The sequence below is a fragment of the Myotis myotis genome, unplaced genomic scaffold (assembly GCF_014108235.1).
Source record: "Myotis myotis isolate mMyoMyo1 unplaced genomic scaffold, mMyoMyo1.p scaffold_m19_p_9, whole genome shotgun sequence".
NCBI lineage: Eukaryota > Metazoa > Chordata > Mammalia > Chiroptera > Vespertilionidae > Myotis > Myotis myotis.
In genome coordinates, this window is record NW_023416401.1 from 54,151,898 (window position 1) to 54,177,912 (window position 26,015).

General features: G+C 36.6%; 1 protein-coding gene across 5 annotated transcripts; it reads left to right on the forward strand.

The window, feature by feature from the left end:
• The first annotated feature begins 281 nt into the window (after positions 1-281).
• Positions 282-26,000, forward strand: TXNL1 (thioredoxin like 1). 5 transcript variants are annotated; one of them, XM_036321837.1, is made up of 8 exons: positions 283-568; positions 4,951-5,047; positions 7,087-7,260; positions 13,492-13,614; positions 15,512-15,581; positions 17,036-17,208; positions 19,229-19,333; positions 22,894-23,340. In XM_036321837.1, exons 1-8 carry the CDS (start codon positions 471-473, stop codon positions 22,900-22,902), a joined length of 849 nt encoding a protein of 282 aa, XP_036177730.1. In that variant the 5' UTR covers positions 283-470; the 3' UTR covers positions 22,903-23,340. The 5 variants fall into 5 exon arrangements, with proteins under 5 accessions (XP_036177733.1, XP_036177730.1, XP_036177729.1 ...); XM_036321836.1 differs by lacking the exon at positions 22,894-23,340 and adding an exon at positions 25,768-26,000 and having other exon boundaries at positions 284-568; XM_036321838.1 differs by lacking the exons at positions 283-568; positions 22,894-23,340 and adding exons at positions 3,145-3,170; positions 25,768-26,000.
• Positions 26,001-26,015: the final 15 nt, after the last annotated feature.

Genomic DNA, 26,015 nt, shown 5'->3' on the forward strand with positions numbered 1-26,015 from the left:
AAGGCGCGGTCTCACTGACCGCGGAGGAACACAGGAGTTCTTGCGTCGTACTCTGCACCTGAGCTTGTGACCGCTGCTCGTCTGCGCCTGCGCAGCTCCGGCCAGTGAGAGGCTCCTCAGTGGAATGGGGCCACGGAGCGCGTATCTGGATTGGGCGGCGGGAGCCAAAACAGACGACGCGGAAATGACGTCAAACTGCGCAAGCGCCGGCGGCCTTGCCGCGCGGTGGCTGCTGGGAGCTGCACGCCTTACCTCCCTTTGCCTCCTCCCTCCCTCTCTCTCGCGTTCCCGCCCCCTCGCCGCTCGGCTCCTGGCGTGACTCGGCACTGAGCGCCCCGGGAGCCGCTCCGCCACCGCCGCCGCCTCTGTCCAGGCCTCGGCCTTCCGAGCATCCCCGCTTCCGCTCCCGGTCGTCTTCTCCTTCAGTTTCGCAGCGGGTGGCGTCGCGGCCTCCCTTCCGGGCCCCGAGAATGGTGGGAGTGAAGCCGGTCGGGAGCGACCCGGATTTCCAGCCGGAGCTGAGCGGCGCCGGCTCCAGACTCGCCGTGGTCAAGTTCACCATGCGAGGGTGAGGCCGAGCCCGAGCCGCGTGGGCCCTTCTGTCCGCCCGTGCTTGCCTTTCACCCGTTCCGGGTCCCGGCTCCCCGGTGGTCTCGTCCTGCTCTGGAATGTCTGGCTCCGACCGCAGCCTCAGGCCGCTGCTCAGTTAGGCCTCAGCTCTTGGGTCTGGTCCCCATTTGCGCACCGGGGAGTGTCTAGCGGGCACGGAAGCCAGACTGCCCGCTTCCCCAGCCCCGGAGGTGCCCGCCAGCTCAGTTTGAATACTCAGACGAGCCCTGCTCTCGAGGTGGCCCGCCTCTGTGCTCTCTGGCCCGGAGCCTCCGACATCGCGTCTGTTCCTCTCTTTCTAGGGAGCCAGCTGTCACTTGCATCTTAGAAACCTGAAATCTCAATTTACCGCACACGTTGATACTCTGCACCACCTGCATTTCGCCTTTGGGAGCTTCCCGTGGATCTATCCATCGGATCCGCGTAGTGCTTAACCCAAAGGCTCAGCGAATGCATTTTAAATTAAGTTAATGTTGGGTCAGGGTGCTTTTTAATTTCTTAACGTTTTTGTTACTTGTTTGGTTAGTAGCTTTGTAACTTAGGCTTCCCTGTGTATGTGATTTCATGTGTGAACACAAAAATTATAGTAGGTGTGTATAATACAGGTAGATAGGTGTCCAGACGTTAGGGTTTGATCATATAGACTGCATTTTTTTTTCTTTTACCCAATGATTTAAGAGGACAGGGATCTTTTAAAAATATATATTTTATTATTGATTTCAGAGAGGAAGGTAGAGGGAAAGAGAGAAACAGCAATGATAGAGAATCATCCGTTGCCTCCTGGGCTGCCTCCTGCACGCCCCCTACTGGGGATCGAGCCCTTAACTTAGGCCTGTGCCCTTGTTCGGAATCGAACCCAGTCCCCAGGCTGACACTCTATCCACTGGGCCAGACCGGCAAACGCAGGGATCTTGATAAGATGCTCACTGGCCTTGGTAGCTCTTAACATGATTTATGAGTCTCGGAGCTGGTGGATCTTCCATATTGGTCAGGTGTGCAGTGTTCCAGTGTGAGTGGGACATGTTGGAACTAGGTATTCAGAACCAAGGTTTGAGCGAGTGTGTCTATTTGCTGAACACCCCTTGTGTATGTCAGTGTCTATCAGTGATGGCGAACCTATGACACGCGTGTCAGAGGTGACACGCAAACTCATTTTTTTTGGTTGATTTTTCTTTGTTAAATGGCATTTATTTATTTATTTATTTTTTTAAAAATATATTTTATTGATTTTTTACAGAGAGGAAGGGAGAGAGATAGAGAGTTAGAAACATCGATGAGAGAGAAACATCGATCAGCTGCCTCCTGCACATCTCCCACCGGGGACGTGCCCGCAACTCAGGTACATGCCCTTGACCGGAATCGAACCCGGGACCCTTCAGTCCGCAGGCCGACGCTCTATCCACTGAGCCAAACCGGTTTCGGCTTAAATGGCATTTAAATATATAAAATAAATATCAAAAATATAGTTTTACGATGGTTGCAAATATAAAAGAATTTCTATATGTGACACGGCACCAGAGTTAAGTTAGGGTTTTTCAAAATGCTGACACGCCGAGCTCAAAAGGTTCGCCATCACTGGTGGTATAAGGCTTAGAGGTATCCACTTGATTTATCTTGACCCCCTGACATTATTTACACTTGTGTGCTAACTTGGAGAAATCTACTGTGGCTGTCGCTGTTTATGTGATGCATTTTATTGCCCAACTAACTATATAAACAAGGCAATATTTTGAATCCCAGAGCAAAAAGTGTTTCACATCTACTGAACAAGATTCAATAAATGTTGAGTATAGAAGAAATGACGTTAGGGTTAGATAGTTCTAGGGGATGGAAAATTGCAGATAGAGATGAAAACCAGTTCGGACTTATTTTTGGACCAGTGTCTCTTATACAGAATTGAAAAAGGGCAGTGCATTGAATTTTATATGGTGGAATAGAATATGCGTTTGACATGTGGCCTTCGATATTTGTTATATTGAAGAGGATGAAGATTTTGTTTATAAAGACATCTTCCCTAACCGGTTTGACTCAGTGGATAGAGCGCCGGTCTGCGGACTGAAGGGTCCCAGGTTCGATTCTGGTCAAGGGCATGTACCTTGGTTGCGGGCTCATCCCCAGTAGGGGGTGTTCAGGAGGCAGCTAATCGATGTTTCTCTCTCATCGACGTTTCTAGCTCTCTGTCCCTCTCCCTTCCTCTCTGTAAAAAATCAAGACATGTCTAAGAGGAAGGTCAGAGTTCTACAAATGTGCCTTCCCAGATTTAGCAATTTTGTAATGTCTATGCTCTTACTATGGGGGAATACTTGTACATTTGTTTAGGACTTAAGCCAGAGTTGGAAAAGAGAAAAGATGATTTTATTTACTTTTTATTTTTAATATATTTTTATTGATTTCAGAGAGGGAGATGGAGAGAGAGACAGAAACATCAGTGATGAGAGCGAATCATTGATTGGTTGCCTCCTGCATGTCCCACACTGGGGATCGAGCCCGTACCCTGATGGAACAAACCGTAACTTCCGGGTTCATACGTCTACACTCAACCACTGAGCCATGCCAGCCAGGTGGGAAGAGATGATTTTAGCAGTGAATCTCATTTTTAGTTCACTTTCCTAATTCTAGTCAGTGGCAGCACTTATACTTTTATCCCTCAATGATAGAGTCTTTTTTGCTCCACCCCCTTACCATAGCAAAGGGAGAGATGACAGAGCAATAAGGTATTAATTGAAGTGAGAAAACTGGGGAAATGTTGCTTTTAAGGAAACACCTTCTTCAGCAATATATTATCATTTAACCATACTAGTAAACATAACTGTAGACATTGGTTACCAACCAAAAGCAGTTATTTACTTTTTAAAAGAGTAATTTATTTTATTTGTTTACCCTCACCTGAGAATGTTTCCTTTGATTTTTTTTTTTTTTAGAGAGTGGAAGGGATGAAAGGAGGGAGAGAGAAAGGGAAAGAAAGAAACATCCATGCCAGAGAGATTGGTTGCTTGCAGCACTCAACCTTCACCCACCCTGACCTTGACTGGGAATCAAACCCACAACCCTTTGGTCCAAGGGTTGATGCTCTAACCACTTAGAAACACGGCCAGGGCTCTTATTTACTTTAAAAAGGGTATTTTGATGGGATGAACATTTTGTTTTCTTTGTAAAAACTGAGAGCAAGTAAAATAGTTGAATTTAGATAACTTTTAAATTTAAAAATATTAGGTAATATTTACAAATCTGATAACATTGTATTTGCCTTTAAAGTTCTTTTAACATTTTGGCCATTAATACATTCCTACACCAACTCTGTGCCATTGTGACTCCAGATTTACATATATTGGCATCAGTTTTAGACCCTCCAACCTCGAAATATATCAAGTTAAATCATGTAAGAAACCTCTTAGATCAAAGTTAATGTCCCATTTTAGGCCAAGAACATAGTTTCCTGCAGCACCTACTTCATTTCCTTTCCAACCCTACTTTAAACCTTTTTTCCTCATTTATCATTCCCATGCTTTAGCTATCCTGCCTGCTAATTTTATTAAAACACTACACAGATTGTTACTCTTCCATTTAAGAATCTTCTGTGGCTCTCTAGTTTTTTTCTCATTTTTTATAGGTAGCAAAATATATGTAACATAGATTTTACTATTTTAACCATTTTTAAGTATACAATTCAGTGGCATTAAGAACATTCACAGTGTACTACCATCACCACTATATATTCCCTAGAATGTTTTCATCATCTCAGATGGAAACTCTACCCTTTAAATATTAACTCTCACACACAAACACCTCCAGCTCTGATAGCTTCTCTTCTACTTTCTGTATTTGAATTTACCTCTTCTTGGTACTTCATATAAGTGGAATCATAATATTTGTTCTTTTGTTTCTAGCTTATTACTCTTAGCACAATTACTCTTCAGGGAAAGCTCATTTTGGACTGGATTTAGGAGTTGACTATTCTAGTTGTGGTCCTGACATCAACTAGAGTGGTTGATCTTGAACAAATCATTAAACTTTCTGGTCTTCAGTTCTCAGCAAATAATTGTGTTAGGTTAGGTCAACTTAAAAGTTTTAGTTTTGTGGGTTTGGTTCTTAATGAATTGCAGAAAGCTAGTGGGGTTACCCTCTCTCCCTCCTTCTCCTCTCCCTTTCTAAATAAAAGGCAATGTGGTATTGATGCAAGTATATTTAACTAGTCCAGTGGAAAGGACTAGAAGTCTAAAGCCAGGATGATCAGAATTTGTTTTATCTTATTTTATGTTTTAATTGACACAAGTTCTTCAGAGTATAAAGTAGTACAATCTTTGGTGTTATTTTACCAATATTGCCTTACCTTTCTCACAGGTGTGGACCATGTTTAAGGATTGCCCCAGCATTCAGTACTATGAGTAATAAGTATCCACAGGCAGTTTTCTTGGAAGTAGATGTACACCAGTGTCAGGTAAGGGAAAGGAGCCCTTTAAAAAAAAATTGTTTACAAATCTGTTTGAAATTTCAACATTAATATCATCATTGATCTTTTTGTGTATATAGTACTTACTCCTTTAAAGATAAGAAAATGTTATGTTGATAATGATTATTATAAATGCCCATTATGGCTGCATTAGTTAAGGGTAGTTCAGTTATATTAATTGCTTCTGAGTTTGTTTGTATTAGTAGCTTTCTGATATAAAAACTAATATTATGTTGTTAAACTAATAGGTCACCTGCCAGTTCTGTATTTTTTTACATTTCTTTATTTTTTGCAAATCTAGAATTATATCTTCTACAGAGGCATTGGCTGATTAGAAAGCTGTAGCAGAAAATTCTTGATTATACAGGATGTGGCAAAAGTAGGTTTACACTTGTGAGTATGCGAAACACAGTTTATTCTTGTATTATTATTTTATTGTATTATTTTCCATGCAAACAACTGTAAACCTACCTATTTTTGTTCTACCCTGTAGTTTGATTTGCATTGATCAGTTTGTGATCTTAGCTCCAAAGCTGCATACTCAGCAGAAATTTTAAAATGTTGGTTACTTTTGATTGAACCACTGTTGTAGATAGATTGTCCTGATTACTTAATTGGAATGGCTGTGTGATAGTTCTGCATTTTCATATGTAGAAATATGGAGGAGTTGCTCCTTCCAGCACTAAAAATACAGTCTTTAGCTCTAAGGATAGCACTGTAGCTACTCTGTGTGTGTGTGTGAGGCTTTGTTACATTTCTGAGTGTGGAAATGTTTTAGAATGTTGTTTAGTTTGTAGTTAGTAGTTTGGGGATTTGGTTAGTGTAAACCCTATATTAACATTCATTATTTAGTGCCTATGTCACATACTACCAGACTGTAATATTGGCTATTTTTATTTTTATTTTAAATAAATTTTTATTGATTTCAGAGAGGAAGGGAGAGGGAGAGAGAGAGATAGAAACATCAATGATGAGAAAGAATCATTGATCAGTTGCCTCCTGCACACCCCACACTGGGGATCGAGCCTGCAGCCCGGGCATGTGCCCTGACTAGGAAGCGAACCATGACCTTCTGGTTCATAGGTTGATGCTCAACACTGAGCCACACCAGCCCAGCCTGGCTCTTATTTTAAGCATTCACCATCTCTGACCTGGAAGTGCTTTCTTCTCACTTCTGGAGTTATGCTCTCTTGTAGTTACAGATTTCACTTCTTTCTCTACTCTTTTATAGTGAATATTAGAAAATTTTAAATTACATACGCAGCTCACATTCATGTCTTACGTTATGTTTCTTTTGGACAGCACTGTTCTAAAAGATCTGTCTTTTATGAGGTTTAGAGAAGACATCTTTATGTAAACTTGATGCCTTTTCTTTAGACGATATGATGGTGCATGTTCATAGTATTTGAATATGTAAGGTGACACACTTGCTTTACTGTTTCCTTTATAATTCTCATGAATCAGTATTTATTAACTAATTTCCATTCACTAGTTATCTTGTAAAAATTGTGGCGTTGGAACAGAATTTAAAAAGATCAGAAGGCATTCCTATAAGAGTAGAACTGGGTGAGGATTACAATGCAAAGGATGTTACCTAAGTTTCATGGTCAGATGGGCTACTGTTTTTCATATGTGTATTTTTTCCTAGCACCAGTGGTTTGTGCTGACATATCAATACTCATTTGGGAAACAGTATGTAGTTATGAGAGAGCTATCTGGCATTGTAAAGCAGTTTCTATAAAGCAGCTAACTTGTTTTACTGTGTGAAGTGTTTAATGCTAAAACTGATAAAAATATAGGGCTGTTCTTCATTGTGTATGTAAAACTAATAATGTAATATAGTTGTGCCCCAGTTGGTAATGTAGTTTAGGGAATAGGCCTGCTTTTTCTTAAGTAGCTATTAGGAATAAATTATTTTACATGTCTTTAGTCCATGATATTTAACTTCCATAGGGATACAGAGTAAATATTCAAAGTGATTTAAGATTATTTTTAATTCATAATGCTATTTAACTTGCCACTTCTAGGGAACAGCTGCCACCAACAACATATCAGCAACACCTACGTTTTTGTTTTTTCGAAACAAAGTGAGGATTGATCAATATCAAGGCGCAGATGCTGTGGGACTAGAAGAAAAAATCAAGCAGCACTTAGAAAATGACCCTGGAAGTAATGAGGACACGGATATTCCAAAAGGCTATGTATGTAGACTTACTAGTGAAATCATTGATAGACCTTCCATTTGCCATTATTTGGTAAAAGTAAAATTGACTTTGTTTTCATGTTTATCTTTTACTTGCTTGAAGTACTTTCAAATAAGAACTTTATTTATTTTTTTTTATATTAACTTTTAATTACAGTTTATAAATATCTGGAGAGCATTTCCCTTTATTTCCTCCCAGAGTGATCTTTGAGCTGCATTTAGAAACTTGTTGCTTCTTGGATGCTCCAAATAAGAACTTTAAAAGTAAACTTACTGGCTGACTATTGGGATTTGTCTATATGTGTGTTATAACCTATTTCCCATCATAAACTTCTCCTGAATTTCTCCTGACTTAATTTCTTTGTGACTTAAAATCTGCTTTCTTAACTATTTTAATAGCCATTTTAAGACTTAAAAATACATTTTTCCCTCAAAAAGTAATGTGCTAGTTAATTGATTTTGTTTTAGAACCAAATATGACTTGAGTATTGTTTTTCTAGTTTTAAGGGTAAATTGTTATTCTAAATAATAACTTGAAGACTTAAGAGCTTAAGAATATATTGAAAATTAATACGAATAGTTAATAATGCAATATCTTTATATTTTGAGAGCTATTTAGGAAGTAAGTAAAATTCAGAAGTAGCACTTTATGGTAGCTGATTTGCGTATGCAAATCGGTAAATAAAGTTATTGTTTTGGCAGATCAAAAAATGATTTTTTAAAAAGTGTTACCTCAAATTAAAATTAATATATGAAAGCATGTATAATGAGTACATTAAAGCAGATCTGTATTATGGGGCTACAAGTCCTTTATGTAAATCCTTAAATTCTTGCTAATAAGGAGAATCTATAGTCAGGGAAATATGAGAGATTCTCTCTCTGTGTGGAGGTGTGGTGGGGTTGTGTCTTTAACATGTTGTACTGACATTAATTATTTTTAGTTAGGGATGTGCAATTAATATTTATTTTAAATAGAACTGTTATATAGTTATTTTAAATAGTAATATCTGGTTAGAAAGTTTGAACATGTGTAAGTTAGGGTTGTGACACCTTTTGGAAAATTTTGAAAATCATTTAACTTGTAAGTTATGTTCACATCTTTGTATTTTTACCTTTTATTACTAAGGGTGTTGGCAAGAAAATATCTTAAGAGCACAATAGTCCTGCTCCTTAGCTACAGGGATACTTTTTTACACATCAGCTTAGTGTGATATCAGCGTTTTGGCCTCGGGTAGGAAAATAAGCAGGAAAAATAAAGTTTTAAGAAATAAAATAATTAATTTTCATGCAAATGTTATGAATACCCTGTGAAGAGCTATTAAAATATTTTCATTTTTCCCATCTGATGTCAATCAAGACATGAAAAGTTTTGAACTATGTACATCTTAAAAGGGTTGTTAAATATTTAATATTGGTAATGTGTTTCCATAAAACATTTGTCCCACAACACAAATAGAAACTAAATGGAGTAGGGAACATTGAATGAAAACCAGTGTCTTAAGTAGATTTAAATATAAGCATAAAAATGTATCGACAATTTTAAAAAACAATTTTTGGTTTCTTGGAATAAAGACTTTTAGTCATTATGTTTTAATACTAAGAGGCTATACAATTATTTATCTTATACATGCCATAGTTTTGAAACTCCTAATTTGACTGGAGCTAGAGTAATACATACATGTATCTTTGAGGGGAGTTTGAGATACTGCTAAAGATACTCAAAAGGTTAAGGTTCATAACAGATTCTTATTCAGAAGTAAGAGGGCGTTGTTGTGAGCATAAGTATTTAATTTTTGTAAATGTTTATTGAAGTTGGGAAAATTTAAAACATATCTTTTCTGTCCCATAATTTGCTAAGAGTACATAGTATAGATTCAAATAGCTCCCCTCATGCCTTCTAAATCAAATCTTTCTTTCCCAAAGTTTGAATGTGAGGCATTCTGGAATTGAACTTGCACATGTTCTGAATCTTGAGGCTTGTTAGTATATTCAAGTATTTCGACCTCAGAACTTTAAGTTTTGGTCTACAAATTTGTGATCATTTATCAAAAACCAGACATTAAATGACCCTAATTTGTATAGTTAGTAGATATTTCTTTAATCAAAAACTTGAAGAATGGAAAGGTTTTTGTAATTTTCTGTGTATCTCATGTTGGATTACCCCCTCAAAAAAAACAACAAAAAAGGAAAAACAAAGTGAAACTTATTAAAAAACAAAGCAGTTGACAGTAATACTACAAACACATATACCCTCCACCTATATTCATCAATTGTAGATATTTTAAGGATTTTGCTCCATTTTGGTATCTTTCTATGTTTAATTTTTGCAAAAGCATTTAAAAGTGAGTTATAGACATGATGGATCATCTCTCAGTATTTTAGCATGTAACTCTGAAGAATAAGGACGTTCTTCTGCATAACCATGATACCATTATCACTTCTAAGAAATTTAATATTGCTACACTATCTCTAATGTACAGCCTACATTCAAATTTCCTTGATTATCTTCACAATGCACTTTATAGTTGTTTACTTTATAGTTGTTTTCTTTTCCATTTAGGATCAAATCAGGGATCGTGCATTGTATTTAAGTTGTCAGTTCTCTCTAGTGTTGTTTAGTCTAGAAACTTCTCTGCCTTTTTTTCCTTTCATGACTGCCTTTTTTGAAAGTTTAACCAGCACCAGTCTAATACAGTAGCCACTAGGTGCAGGTGGCTATTAAGCATTTGTTATATGACTAGGGCAACTGAGGAAATGAAAATTTAATTTTATCTACTTTTTTTTTTTTTAAATATATATTTTATTGATTTTTTACAGAGAGGAAGGGAGAGAGATAGAGAGTTAGAGACATCGATCAGCTGCCTCTTGCACATCCCCCACTGGGGATGTGCCCGCAACCCAGGTACATGCCCTTGACTGGAATCAAACCTGGGGCCCTTGAGTCTGCAGGCCGACGCTCTATCCACTGAGCCAAACCGGTTTCGGCAATCTACTTTTAATTAATTTAATTTTAAATTGCCACATGTGGCTAATGGCTATCTTATTATACAGCTCAGGTCTAGACCATCTGTCTTATAGACTGTCCCACAATCTGGATTTGTCTGTTTATTTCTTGTGACTCTTATTATTGGCAAGTTGTTACATAGACAGGTGATATTTATTTCCCACTGCATATTGTCAAAATATGTCAGTTAGCAGTTATGTCAAATATACAGTATAACGCCTATTTATTTGAGATATACAAAGCACTTTAATGCAACTTTTTGAATGTAATTCTCGTTTTGTGTGCCCCACGATATATAAATCTAAAATCTATTTAAAATAATTAATCTATTTAGTTTATTTTCATCATTAAGGTATTGGAAGTATGACTACAATGTTGTCTTCATGCCTGGGATCTTAATCTGAGATGTAGTATTGAAGCTGCACTTCAGTAGGATGGAAGAACTAACTAAGTATTTAAAAGATTTTGTTAAAACACCCTTTCAAGGCAAATACTCATGAAGTTCAGCATACTTCTCTAACACTTTGCTCTATAGTGCTTCTTCTTTTTTTTTTTTTTTTACCTCCTCCCCTCTCTTTGAGTTGACTACAATATGTTATACTGAGTAATATATTTAACATTTAATGTAATGTCATATTTAATGTAATAGAAAATAACATGTTGGCTTTAAAAACATTTAGGCTACCACAAGAATAATTAGGGTCTATTCTAATGGATTCTTGCCATATGATAATTATTTGACATATAAAAAGTTTCCTTTAGTCTTTCAGAACTATTTATACCTGCCTTAATTTCTCTGGATAAAAAAATATGTAATACTCTTTGATAGAAAGGTGAACATGTAACTGATAATCTATAATATTTGGTAAGCTTTAAAAATTGTCCTTGTTTAGTGGATGAAATTGATAATTTTATAGAAAAATACAGTTTATCAAAATCAACTCTTTCAAAAACAGAATGCTTAAATAGACCAGTCACTGTAGAGGAAATAGAAGAAATGGAGAAACTAGTAAAAGAGCACTTGTATAAAGGTCAAGATGGCTTCACAGGGGAATTCTACCAAATCTTAAAGGTCAGATAGCCTAGTGTTACTGCAAGTACTTATTAAGACCACATAAAAAGAGAGAAAACTTTCAAATTTCTTTTGAAGTACATATGATATTAACCCCAGAATCTGATAATTTGCACCAAAATAGAAAGCTACTGACCAGTTTCACTTAGGAATATTGTTGTAACATAAATATTAGTAAACAAAACCTAGCAATCCAGAAGAGAAAAATCGTGATTTCATAATATTCAGGGAAGGTATTTGACAAAATTTACTACTCATTTATTATAAAGCATTGAATAAAATCTTAAATGGAGAAGCACTAAAGGCATTCCCACTAAAGTCAGAAACAAGACAAGGATGGACACTGTCACCACATCTCTTGGCACATAGTGTTGGAAATATGGCAATAACAGATAACAGGAATATGTTAAGTGACACCACAGGGAAGCAGTCAGCAAAACTCAGAATATTAGAAATGTGTAGGCTAAATGACTAGAATAAGATATTTAAGAGACGTGTTAACCAAATACAGTCTTTGTACTTTTTTGATCCTCATTCTGAGTCTAGCAATCCTCCTATATAATGAAAGCCTAATGTGCAAATTATTCCCTCCAGCTGCTTGCTATGACATGCGCTGACCACCAGGGAGGGCGTGGAACATGGCAGGCATAGGCGAGGGGCTGCAACCTCTTGCCAGCTACCTGGGGGCGTGGGTGGTGACGGGGACAGAGGTGCAGTGAGAATGCGGGGTGTCCACCGCGCTCACTCTCACTCCCCCTGCTACCCTTCCCTGGTCTTAGGTACCAGGCCTGCGAGGAGCCCGCCCTGCACCAGCACAGCGTCCTTGGGTGAGCCGGGCCGCAGCCACTGGGGCAGCAGGGGCTGGTCAGGCTCCCCGTGGGTTCACGCAGGAGCCGGTCTGCGAGTCCGGCCGGGAGAGAGCATGCTGCTCACCCTGCTTCCATGGGGCTCCGCTGGGCGACCCAGAGGCCCACGCTGCGCCCTGGCCCGCAGCATCCTGCTGTGCTCACTGCATCTTCCCGTGGGGACTCAGGCGCAGTGACTCAAGTGGAAGGGGGTATGTGGGGGGGCCTCGGAGGCCCAGGTGCTGCCCAGAGGTCAGAGGTCAGCTGGGACCTGTCCTACTCCAGATGCTCATGCTTCGATCGCCGGCTAGGCCTAGGGACCGCATCCATGCATGAATTTCGTGCACCGGACCGCTAGTAAAACTATAAAACATTTGTGAGACAAGGACTTTTTTTTATCCCTTCACCTTTTTCAGACAATTGAGGAAATTTAAACACTGATATTTGATGATTTTTTAAATAGTATTTTTTTGTTTTAGTTGTGATAATGATATTGATGATTTTAAAAAATGAGTTCTTATCACTTAGAAATGCACCCTGAAATGTTTGAGTGAAATTTAAAAAATCTGATTTACATGAAAATCAGGAAAGGTTGAGGATTGGTTGCAGGGTAAAGATGAAATAGGAGTGGGCATGAATTGATGTTTATTGTAGCTGGGAGGTGGGTACCTGGAGTACTAGTCATCTTTAATGTAAGGTCTTCAAGGACACAGGCTTAAAGAGTTCATGGCCAAAAGAAGAGGGAGGAAGGCTTCAAATTTTATAGATATTTTAATTTGCATACTTTCCACTGTTAAATACCAATATTAAAAAAATATCAGTCAATATTTTATAATCTTAGTGTTAAGGACTTGGTTTCTGATACCTTATTAAATGGGCTAAGCCTAGATTTGGCTTTAATAATTAGAGATAGATCTCAGTCAGAAATCAAATGAAAGTATTATTAAAGTTTAATCACTATTATTATTTTTTAAATATATTTTCATTGATTTCAGAGAGGAAGGGAGAGAGAGATAGAAACATCAATGATGAGAGAGAATCATTGATCGGCTGCCTCCTGCACATCCCTAGCTGGGGATCAAGCCTGCAACCCGGGCATGTGCCCTTGACCAGAATCGAACCTGGGACCCTTCAGTCTGCAGGCCCACTCTCCACTGAGCCAAGCCAGCTACAGCTAATCACTATTTTAAAAGCGATAGATATTTTCTCTAAAATTGCCTAATGTAGAGTGAATTATATAAGTTTTTTACTAAGATTTTTAAACCAAATCCAAATGCTTTGCCTAAAATCTTGATTTAATTTTTTCAGATGGATTTAATGCCTTTTATTAACAAAGCTGGCTGTGAATGTCTTAATGAAAGTGATGAGCATGGATTTGACAACTGTTTACGAAAAGACATGACCTTCTTGGAGTCTGATTGTGATGAACAGGTAATTGGATGTCTGAGTTAAGGCATAGGGATTATCAGTATTTATGCCTGCTCTTGTTTCTTTATCATGTTTCCATCTCATGGTTTTATGTCTCTCTTTCCCAGTTGACCACTGTTCCTTTTCTTTTTAAAACTTTGATTTTCTTTGACCCCTGTCCCTTGACCCATGCAGACCCATCTCTTTTTTTCTCTTTCTGTGTGAGCTGCCAAGTGCACTAGGGAGAATCGTGGAACTCTTGGGTTGACTCCACTGCTGAGTTGAACCTTCACCACTCTTTAGTCCTTTTGTTCATTCTTTTTTCTTTTCTTTTTTTTTTTTAAATATATTTTATTGATTTTTTACAGAGAGGAAGGGAGAGAGATAGAGAGTCAGAAACATCGATGAGAGAGAAACATCGATCAGCTGCCTCCTGCACATCCCCCACTGGGGAAGTGCCTGCAACCCAGGTACATGCCCTTGACCGGAATCGAACCTGGGACCTTTCAGTCCGCAGGCCGACGCTCTATCCGCTGAGCCAAACCGGCTTTGGCCTTTTGTTCATTCTTGACCTGACTTTCATACATTTTATTCACCAAAAATGAGCACTCCCTATATATCTAATCCTCACTCCCAGAAGTAAACCTGTGTTGTACTTCCCTGCATTGTTGTCACAGAGGAAGTAGTGTCGTACTGCCTTGCTCAGCCATCTTTCATCTTGACTGTTATTTTCCTTAATTTACTTTGTATTCCACTGACTCTGCTTTGTCCCCATTCCAGTTCATCTTCTACATGTTCACTAAAGCTATTTTTTTTTCTAAATATAAATCTAGTCATGCTTCTTTCTTAAGAGTTAAATGATTCTTCATTGGCTTGGAGTGTCACATTCTTGCTGACTTGATCTGTTTTAGCTTTTACTCTCATCTCCTTTCACCTGTGGTTCAGGTCCCTAAACATGTTGTGCTTATTATTTTTTGACACTATTAGAGATCAAGTATAAAAAGTACTTATATAACTAAAGGATATAATCTAGGTATAATCTTAGGCAGACATACCATAATGTTTCTAAAACCATAAATCTAAACCCCATTTTCTGTGCTCCAACCAGATATACCTTAACATACAACTTTGAGGAAATTGTTCACACTGTGTTCCTCGTAAATTGTGCTCTGAATATAATTTGATGGTACATATCAGCAGCCTGGCTACAACTTTCCTAAAATCTTCCTGTCAGGATAGAAGCATAGGCACCTACATCAGACACAATTTTGGCTGAGAAGATGATAAAGCGATTGAATCCAAGTTTCTGAGAGACAGGCATTGTGACAGTATTTTGTATCGGTTTTCTTAAGTGGCCTTCCAGATTAAGTTAGTCAAATACGTTAAGGATGGAGGTTTGGAGATGACTATAGAGCTATAGGAATCCTCTTCTCTGGAGTTTTAGATCAAGTAGGGCCCATTTGAGGGTTAGTCTTTCCACATAACCTGTGCATTATCTCCAAATTATCAAGTAACATAGGTAGGTGCTTGACAAATAAACCATCCTGGAAAACAGTAAGCTTATATGTTAGCATAAATAGTATAAATTTTAATTTAATTGGGGAATTTCGTTTTGAGTTTTTAGAAAGCAGATGGTTTGCCAGTTTATAGGTCACAAGACCTTATGTTCTTATGCATAATTATAGTTAATTATTCCATTAAACTTTTTGTTGTCATTCTCTTATATGAATAATAGATAATTGTATTTTTCAGATGTCAGTCTTGTAATCAAGTTACTTTCAACTTACTGATTTTACGTATTACATTAGTTTTATTAGATAAATTAAAAAAATTTTGTCTCTGAATTAATTCTACTTAGCTGTTGTGTGTGCTCAAGGTGTTCAAGAGCCCTTTTAAAATTAAACAATTATTTCCTTCACAGCTGCTTATTACTGTGGCATTTAATCAACCTGTGAAGCTTTATTCAATGAAATTTCAAGGGCCAGATAATGGTAAGTAGTGGACAATTTTTCTCTAAACTAACTTTCTAATCTGTAGACTTGTCAGAAGGTCTGCCTCTATTTTTTCAATAAAGGTAGATATTCCTTGTTTGAAGAAAGAGTGAAATTGTTTTTGGAACAAAGCAAAGATATAAATGAATTGGCAAACAATTTGAGATTTATTTCTAAAATTTTTAATTTTACAATTTTAGTTTCCTCTTAATCTGAAAGCAAGTGAACCCTTTCTTCCAACTATGACTCTAAAACTCTAGGTTTGAAATAGTTATTGTTAAGGATCAAAACTGGGTATAATTTATTTCTTTCATACTCCTATTACAGATGATAAAACTAAGGTTCAAGATTGTCTTATTTGTGCCGTATTAATAGATTCATATTATTTATAGATATGATGCTGTAAACATGATTGCACAGACTAGGCATTTCTATTTGTATTAAATAAAGAACTTTCCTTATTCACTCTTCCTGCCCTCCTTTCCTCCTTTTTCTGTGTCTGTGGAAGTTTTGCTGTTGTTGGGGTGGACTGGAGTGGCGGGACGGAGGAGAGAGTAGATTTCTTGGTTTTGTTTTGTTGTTGTTTTTTTGTTTTTTTTATTTTTTTTTAATTTTAGTAAATCTTTATTGTTCAGATTATTACATTTGTTCCTCTTTTTTTCCCCCCATAGCTCCCCTCCACCCAGTTTGTTTTGTTTTTTAATTACTTAGAAGAAACAGCCAGTACCCTGTGTATCACATAGCATTTCCTTCTCATTGATTATTCTAAAATTTTATGTATTTAATTTTTATTAATTCAACTGTGTCTTTATTCTGAAAATCCAAAGTATTTGTAAAAACAAATGCTGTAGAAATGAGTATTTAAGCAATGTGAGTATTTTAAGATTCTTTAATCAGCTAGAAAATATGGGTTTAAATTGTACCTTGGAGTTAAAGGGACTAAGACACTCTATGAATGTGATTTTACCACTGAGCACATCCTAATTCCCAAGATGAAATTTGGCAATTTATATAATTAACCTCCTTTTGACTAATCATATCACTAAAGCTTCCCTCTTAACAAAATGTACCAGTTGTTGGCAACTAAGACCCTGATCAAATGTTGTTTCTTTTATGAAACTTGTTAACCTGCATATACTGTCAGATTCCATTGCTACTTTCCCTTTACCTCCTCACTAGTAGTATTACATTTACATAGTACATCTTTTAGTTGAGGGCAAGAACTGTGTTTATGTGGGTACATATATATGTATGTGTTTTGATCTAGAATTCCTGGAGTATAGTGCTAGCAGGCCAAGAAGTGGCTGTGAAAATACTCTGACTTTCTTAGAATTCCGAAAGATGTATGTAGATATGTGCATATGTTTGTTTGTGTGTCTTTATAGTATGAATGAAATAATAAAGGGAAGAAAATATATGTTTGATTTGTAGCATTTTGTTCTACCATTTTATAGGTCAAGGTCCTAAATACGTAAAAATTTTTATCAATCTGCCCCGATCTATGGATTTTGAAGAAGCAGAAAGAAGTGAACCAACTCAAGCTCTGGAACTAACAGAGGATGATATTAAAGAAGATGGCATTGTTCCACTTCGCTATGTTAAGTTTCAGAATGTTAACAGTGTAACTGTAAGTAGTATTTCATTAAGAAATTATCCTTTAAAGTAATTTGTCTACTTGGTTTGAAATGAGTAAAAATATATGATGAGCTAATTAAATTTTCTTCTTTTTAAAAAAATATATTTTTATTGATTTCAGAGAGGAAGGGAGAGGGAGAGAGAGAGAGAGAGAGAGAGAGAGAGAGAGAGAGAGAGAGAGAAATATCAATGATGTGAGAGAATCGTTGACTGGCTGACTCCTGCACGCCCCCTACTGGGGATTGAGCCCACAACCTGGGCATGTGCCCTTGACTGGAATCGAACCTGGGACCCTTCAGTGTACAGGCCGACGCTCTATCCGCTGAGCCAAACCGGCCAGGGCTTAAATTTTCTTCTTAATTTATCTGTGTGTCCTAAGGCAGTGGTCGGCAAACTGTGGCTCGTGAGCCACATGCTGCTCTTTGGCCCCTTGAGTGTGGCTCTTCCACAAAATACCAACTTCTGCGCATGGGCCATGAAGTTTCAATCGCACTGTATGTGCGCGCCCACACGTGGTATTTTGTGGAAGAGCCACACTCAAGGGGCCAAAGAGCCGCATGTGGCTCGCGAGCCGCAGTTTGCCGACCACTGTCCTAAGGGAAGGACAGGTTGATATTTTTAAATTTTGTGGATTGTCAGTTTACTTATCTGATACGTATTTGGCAACTGTTATTAAAAGTTTATTATATAACATTTATATTTAACTGAGTATATTTGTGCTTTATTATTCATACCTGGTAATGAATGATGCATTTGTAAAATTCAGTGTACTTTTCTAGAATACTGAGTTTTTAATAATGTAGTGATCATGATCTCAGCAAAAATGACTTAAAAATATAATTTTATCTTAATTTGTATTGAAAAAGTATGCTGTTTGTTAGCAGTTATTAACTCCTTTGTGAATTTGGGTATTAAAACCCACCACATGCTCTCCACCCTAGCTCTGTCCTTCAGAGGAGGGGACAGAGGGTTAGAGTAGAATAGAACACTTAGAAAGAGAGCTGGGAATCAGCACAGTTACTGAGAACAGGTTATGCCAAACTCATGTGATTTCTTTGTTTTAGTGGAACGATTCTGGTTTTGGTAAGTTAGAAGAATGCTATAGCACGTGTTCATGATATCACCTTTTGCTTTATTAGTGATGGGAGGAAGACAGCTGTTTATTGGGAAAGCCCTTTCAATGCAGAGATCCCGATGCTTTCTCCTCTGTCATTAGAATCATGAACACAGTTATCTCGTGATGGGCTCAAGTCTTTATGTACTGTGTCCTATCTCAGTCAGAATTTCAGTTAAGACACAGAAAGCATGTCTGTCACTTTTTTTGATAAAATTGAAATTGAAATGACATTTTTGATCAGAAAGTCTAATCAAAGTCAGTGGATGATTTTAAAAGCAGTAACTATAAAAACATTTGTGCTTAGATTCATAGAGCATTACAAATAAATGGAGAGCTGATTTAGTAGTCTACTAATTATAGACTTGGGGTTTTTCATTGATCAGCTCAGTTTGAGATGAAAATGTGGTTGCCTATTCAAACAACAAAAACTGGCTGATGATTTCCAATACAGTTTTTTTCTTTTAGTAGTCTAGAAAATTGAATGAATGAATATCAGAAAGACTATAACTGCAGAAATACTCCTCGGTGAACTACTATAATTTTTTATAAAATTTCAACAGCACTCTGCCTGTTGTAATTGTGAATTTCATAGTCTTTCAACATTCATTATGAAAGGCTTTAATTTTGACCCCTCCATGCCATCACACCAAATTATCAAGAACTTGTGTATGTGGGTGTCTTGCCATGACATTCCTGGAATATATGAGAATAGCAGGGCAAACAGTGGAATTAATGGTCCTGTAGGAGTACTAGTCTGAATGCAATTTGGATTAATCCTTACAAAGAGTGGAAGGTAAATTTGTTAGTAACCTAAGGAAATTGATGAAACAAGCATTTTTATGAAAGGATTGCAATCATTACTGTAAAAATTATTATTATTATTATTTTTTGGTAGATATTTGTTCAGTCCAATCAAGGTGAAGAAGAAACAACAAGAATTTCATATTTTACTTTCATTGGTACTCCAGTCCAGGCAACAAATATGAATGACTTCAAACGAGTAAGTTTGTTGAAATTATACTTAGGAGAAGTAAAAATACAGTGTTAAAGAATTGCCACCAAGAGTTTTATCAGTACAGAAAACAGGTGCTGTGCACAGATTAAATGTGCAGCAGCATAGGAGATGTAGTTATCGTCGTATTCCTGGTGGCTGCATCTGGCAGGCAGTCTAGAACTTGAGATGATTATGAAAGAGGAAGAGTTTTTCTAGGGTTGCCAATGCTTGGAGGAAGAGGCACCCAGCCTAACAGTTTGACCACTGTTTGGGTGGCATTGGAGCTGTAGAATATCCTGAAAGCTTTTTATTTATTTATTTATTTAATGGTATCCACAAATCTAATTTTAATTCAGTTACAGAAAATTTCAAAAAATTGTATAACATTGGATGCCCTTATAAAGTTAAAAAATTTTAGCTGTTTTTACAAAATTTATAACTTTGACAATAGATAGTTTAGCCGGTCATTTTACAAGTATAATCTTCCTGTCTCACAGTATAATTGATTTTTGGGAGCTGTATGAACAGTCATGTACTTAGATTGGTCATGTTAAATGTTTGACATGTATAATGTATAATGGCAGGTCAGAAGAAGCAGAGATTAAACATCTACATATTTATGATATGAAATGTACTGTACTGGGAAAATGTGTGAGCATCAAAGACGTTTTGGCTGCCTGCTTTGTTGCTTTGCCTGTTTGAATTAAATGCCATTGGATTTAGCTTTAACTGTTTCTTACGTAGTTTGCTTTTAGCTTAATATTTTCATAACATCTATTACTCTGTTTTCTTATTTTCCCTCACTATTAATTCAGCTATATATTTCCTGCTTCTTACCTTAGCTTATGCTATTGGAGTTCGTTTTACTCTCAGTAACCACTACTTTAATATTGTCTCTCTTCTTATTAGCCTGCCATTCATTAGTTTTTCTAATGTGCATATCAGTTGTCCACCTAAGAATCTGTCTCTACCTCTTTGTTTTTAACATCCCCCATCCCATCTCTTTTAGACTAGTTTTTCTGTTTTGACTACCAGACTACCTTTTGTGGTAACAAAGGTGGTAGACTATTCTTGAGAGTATTTGTGTTTGTTTTATAATTTGGCTATGTGTTCATTTAACTAAATACCTTTTTACCTTATTTAAAATTATTATTGAGAAGTAGTTCTCAAACTTTTTGGACTCAAGGATGCTTTTACGCTATTAAATATTCTTGAGGACCAATAAGACTTTTTGCTTCTGTGTGCTATACTTATCTAATAGTTACCATTTAAGAAATTAAAACTGAGAAATTTTAAAATATTTATTTACAAATACATTGTACATTAGCAAAAATAATATTTTAAAATCAAAGTATATTTTCCAAAACAAAAACCAGCTTAGTGAGAGGAAGTGTATTGTTTTCACTTTTATAAAATTTTTTACTGTTAAGCTTGGTAGAATTCTCTCATCTGTTTCTGCATTCACTCACTTTTGCTATCACAGGTTATATATCCTCTCGGGAACTCCATTTGTGTACACTTGTGAAACAATGAGAGTTAAAAATGCAGATAACGCCGAAACCGGTTTGGCTCAGTGGATAGAGCGTCGGCCTACGGACTGAAAGGTCCCAGGTTCGATTCCGGTCAAGGGCATGTACCTGGGTTGTGGGCACATCTTCAGTAGGAGATGTGCAGGAGGCAGCTGATCGATGTTTCTCTCTCATCGATGTTTCTAATTCTCTATCTCTCTCCCTTCCTCTCTGTAAAAAATCAATAAAATATATAAAAAAAAAAATGCAGATAACAATGTAGCAATGAGAATAGTTTTTAATTTGAAGAATCCCTGAGAGGGTCTCAGGAACCTCCAGCCTGGACCACTCTGAGAACTGCTGTGAGAATAATTTATTACTATAACGAATGGACTTCCTTCTTGGTGTTCTGGACTTCTTTCTCCCTGGCCTTTAATGTTTAATACATTTTAATTGGTTGAATGGTTTTCTTATGTATATTAATATTACATTATGTTTTCTTTTAATAATTTCTGAGTGAGATTTGTTTGTATAGTTATTGTATAGGGTTATTTCTCAAAAGTAAGCTAATTTTATTTTTTTAAAAATATATTATGGTAAGTCAACAACTTCAGTGTAGGAAAATTATAATAGAATTAATGTCTGTATACTAACTGAAATCGGCCAGTTTGGTCCTTGTATAGAGTTGCCTATTAAAAATGATTTTGGTTCCTAGTGAGGGAGCTAATTGACATGTGGTATGGTATTTGTTGTTTTTGTAGTACTGTGCTAGGTACAGTCATCCCTGTACCTAGATAATACATAACATCTGGAAAGTCAATCAGGTGTCTCAAAGCTTAGCTCAAGGCTCTCCTCCTCCATGGAGTAACCTTATACTTTACAATGATTGCTGGAAGGGGATGAGAGTATTTTGTGAAGGAAGAGGGCCTTGAGTTAAACTTTAGTAGTAGAAATGGATGGAGGAGAAAACAGCAGTGGCACTCTAGGTAGAATGAAAAATAGGAATTTGGCATCAAAGTGGGAAGGAGCAGATTTATTCTAGGACCAGTCACGTATGGCCCTTCATTCCCTTTTTTAGCCAGTCTGGATTTTTTTTTTTTTTAAATACATTTTATTGATTTTTTACAGAGAGGAAGAGAGAGGGATAGAGAGTTAGAAACATTGATGAGAGAGAAACATCAATCAGCTGCCTCCTGCACACCCCCTACTGGGGATGCACCCGCAACCAAGGTACATGCCCTTGACCAGAATCGAACCTGGGACCCTTCAGTCCGAAGGCCGACCCTCCATCCACTGAGCCAAACCGGTCAGGGCGCCAGTCTGGATTTTAAAGGGATTATGCATAATAATTAGAATTTAAAATTTCAAAATAGATGTGGTACACATTTTTCAGCACAGAGAAGAAAATTTTGATACCTCTGTGTAGGAAAGAATGATATGAAATGGTTTAATGCATGATAAAATGAAATTATTTAGCATTTTCGGTTTACATTTTTATGTTGTATGAGTTGTTCCTAGATAATTTTAGTTTTCAGAATGTCATTGAACTTCTCCCTATGGTCAGTCACTAAGATGACAGAAGCTAAGGTAACGCTAATGAACCTTAGATGTGAGTAGAAATCTTACACCACCTTGCATGCTATTACAACTTCATGAGGTTGTACCTTTAAGATTTGGTAGACTTGAACACACCTTCCATTTATCTGTTTTTGGCTCTTATAGGCATTATGCACCAGATTATAATATACACTTATGCTATTTGCTGTTGTAAATGGATTCTGTGTGTTGCAGCATGAAAAGCTTGCCATCCTAATTGGAAGTAGATGTTTTCTTTGCTAAAACAATGCTCTTTACACCGATTGCTTTATTTTAATACAAAAGTAATAAGACATAAGTACAGAAATGAGCAAAATTGAAGGGGCTTGTGCTTCTTAGGGAATGAGGTGCATGCAAAAAGCAGAGCAGGTTTTCTATCCCTTTTATAAAAATAGACTTTTCTAAACTGGCCATTCACCGTATCGGCTATTTTTGTAACTTTTCTGTCTGTTTATTTTTCAGCTTTTTTAATCCAACTCAAATGAACTAAAACCAGAAGATTTTTTAAAAATGAAGTAATATAAAGATTGACCTTATCTCACTCCACTCCCCTTCTTGCTTCTCTGCTCATCTTGCACCTGTCTGCTCTCACCCTTCCCATGTTCTCATCATTGTTGGTGCAGGATGTCTACAGCTTCTGTCATCTGGATCAGCCTTACTGTTACCTAAATTTCCTCAGCTATCTTGTTCCTCAAATCTCATTCTAGTCATGTTTCCCCACTGGCTTTTCATTTTGTTTTGGTTTTTGTTTTGGGCTTGCATCTAGGTGCTTTTATTTTATTACCATATTATCTTGTTCCCCTGAATTTTTGTTGTTGTTTTACATTCTCCTGTCTCATATTTAATTTTGTACTATCTTTGCGAAATAATATTGCAATAAAATATACATTGTTGTAGTTTCAAATTTAACTAGTTGTTGGATAATGTTTTTAATCCAATCTGAAGTTTAAATTTGATTGTTTAGGAACTATAAAATCATTTTGGAAACCAAATATAAACAGTTTCATCAAGTTATTTTATACAAGTACTAGTGTAATATATTGATTAGGCTGTAGTTAAGAGATGTGGTTTTTCTTCTTTTTTTTTTTTAAAAAAATATATTTTATTGATTTTTTACAGAGAGGAAAGGAGAGGGATAGAGAGTTAGAAACATCGATGAGAGAGAAACATCGATCAGCTGCCTCCTACACACCCCCTACTGGGGATGTGCCCGCAACCAAGGAACATGCCCTTGACCGGAATCGAACCTGGGACCCTTCAGTCCGCAGGCCGATGCTCTATCCACTGAGCCAAACCGGTTAGGGCTTTTCTTCTTTTTTATTCATTGAAACTGTGGCCCAGAAGTCATTTTGCTTATTAATTGTGGGTGTATCCTATTCTTTGCCTGCCCAAGCAAACTCAAGGCCAGTCAAAAGACTTATGGACTGAATATTAGGCTGGTTTAAAATATTAATATGGAAGAAAAAGTGGACTCTTTACTGAATAAATACTATGGATACCTAATTTTAATGTACCTAGACTTTTGTTTCTGTGAGGTGTTAACATAAAGACTTAAAAAGAAATAAAAGAACTTTACGTTTGGGTAAGAAAAACCATATTGGAATGTTGCGTTTCTCTTTTTTTGCAGAGAATACACATTGGCAAGTTGAGAGCTATCAACCTGTGAAACAGTATGCAGATTTGTGTCTTCTGTATCACATCTGCTAAAATGTTAATTTTTAATATTAGTTCCTTTTTTTTTTTTTTTTGCTTAATCTAATAGCTCTGTGTTTTGTTTGTTCCCAAGTGATAACAGTGATCAATAATGCTTTCAGTGTCTATCTGCTTGTATTCATTTGTGATACAAATAGTTCCATCTCCTTTTTTAAGAAGTTTCCTCTTGGGTCTTAAACCTCAATTCCTTATTCCCATCCACATATTCTTTTCTGAAACTATCTCTTTAGCATCTGTCTGGCTTTTTGGACCTGCTATCACATTGTTTCCTTGGATCAGAGAGGAATTCCTTTCAAGTAATAAAAGTGATTTTATTTGAAGTGGGGAAAACAGCAGTTTAGCATTAAGTGATTGGATATTCAGTGGAAGGGGTTTTATAGTCTTCTCCCATGAAAGACATTGACCCAGCCATGTTTTATTTTTAGACCAGACATGTACTGAAGAACTTTTTGAGTTTTCCTTGATTCAGATGCTACCATTTGGAAGAGAGTCAATTTAAATATGAAATTTACTTTTACAAATGTATATATAAATGTTTTTGTATAAAAATACATATTTAATAGCTTGCAGGTAGATTTCTTTAGAGGTATTTCTACTATGAGACTACATTATTTAATGATAAACTTTAGGTTTGAAGTATATTATTCAATTAGAACATAGTTTTAGAACTTTCTCACAGAGAATTTGTTTTGTAGAACTGTTGGTAGTATAAGAAGAAGAAAAAGAAACACACGAAAACTGTTGATAGGAAGCAAGTTTATTCTTTGTATTTTTATACTGCCACATTTTAGCAACTAGGACATTTAAACACCTCTCTAATAGACAATTTTTCTAATCATTGATAGAAACAAGACTTATTCTGTACATTTAAAAATATATATTTTATTGATTTCAGAGGGGGGCGCGGGACAGAGACATCAATGATGAGAGAGAATCATTGATCAGTTGCCTCCTGCACATCCCCTACTGGGGATCAAGCCTGCAACTCGAGCATATGCCCTGATCGGGAATCAAAACTCGACCTCCTGAGTCATACGTTGACGATCAACCACTGAACCAGACCAACCAAGATATTCTTTACATTTTTTAATAGTACATTTATAGCCACCAGGGTTTCTGAAAAATAGAACTAGGCAAAATTAGTCATTTTTAGTGTTTTATTATATGTCTACATATTGAGAGAAATGTGTAGAAATCTGTCATTTTGGACATGAAGACCAGTTTAGCATACTCTTTAAATTTTAGATTATTTGTGTTTGATTTCTAATTGTCTAAAAATAGTATGCCAAATATGTTTCACTCATATAGCATTTTTTATTTATTAACTTCTCTAAACTGTCAACCTTGTTTTGAAAAATTGCATTACTTTTTCTTAAAACGGTGTTGGAAACCAAAAATAGCCTGCATGTGGTTTATTTTTAATTCCTTGAGGCTGGAAGGGAAGGAGGGTCACAGTGTGTTTCAACAATGGAAATATACTGCATGCCAAACAAAATTCAGGGATAAAAATTAATACCAGGTTTTAGATATGATTATCAATTAATATTGTTTTTAAATATTATTTTGAAAATAACCCACATTTCTAAATAAAATGTACATATAAAGTTATTTTTATTTTTCTAGGTAGTTGGCAAAAAAGGAGAAAGTCACTAAGATACAAAAGACACGGGAAGACCACATTGCAATCAGACCTACAGCTCCTGGATGACTGCTTGATTCTCACCAGACTGTCACTATTCCATTCATTGCCATTACCAATAAATCATTGCTTTTGTTCCGATGATATCACTAGTGTTTCTATTGTAATCTTGATACATGCAATTGTAAATAAAAGTCACTACTTTTGCCAAGCTTAATTTTTGTCATTCTAA

Excerpts from the sequence above, each read along its gene's own strand:
- TXNL1 (XM_036321836.1), top strand. The coding sequence starts at position 471 with ATGGTGGGAGTGAAGCCGGTCGGGAGCGACCCGGATTTCCAGCCGGAG. Across the intron at positions 5,048-7,086 it reads TAGATGTACACCAGTGTCAG|GGAACAGCTGCCACCAACAA; the intron begins GTAAGGGAAAGG and ends TGCCACTTCTAG. Across the intron at positions 19,334-25,767 it reads ATATGAATGACTTCAAACGA|GTAGTTGGCAAAAAAGGAGA; the intron begins GTAAGTTTGTTG and ends TTATTTTTCTAG.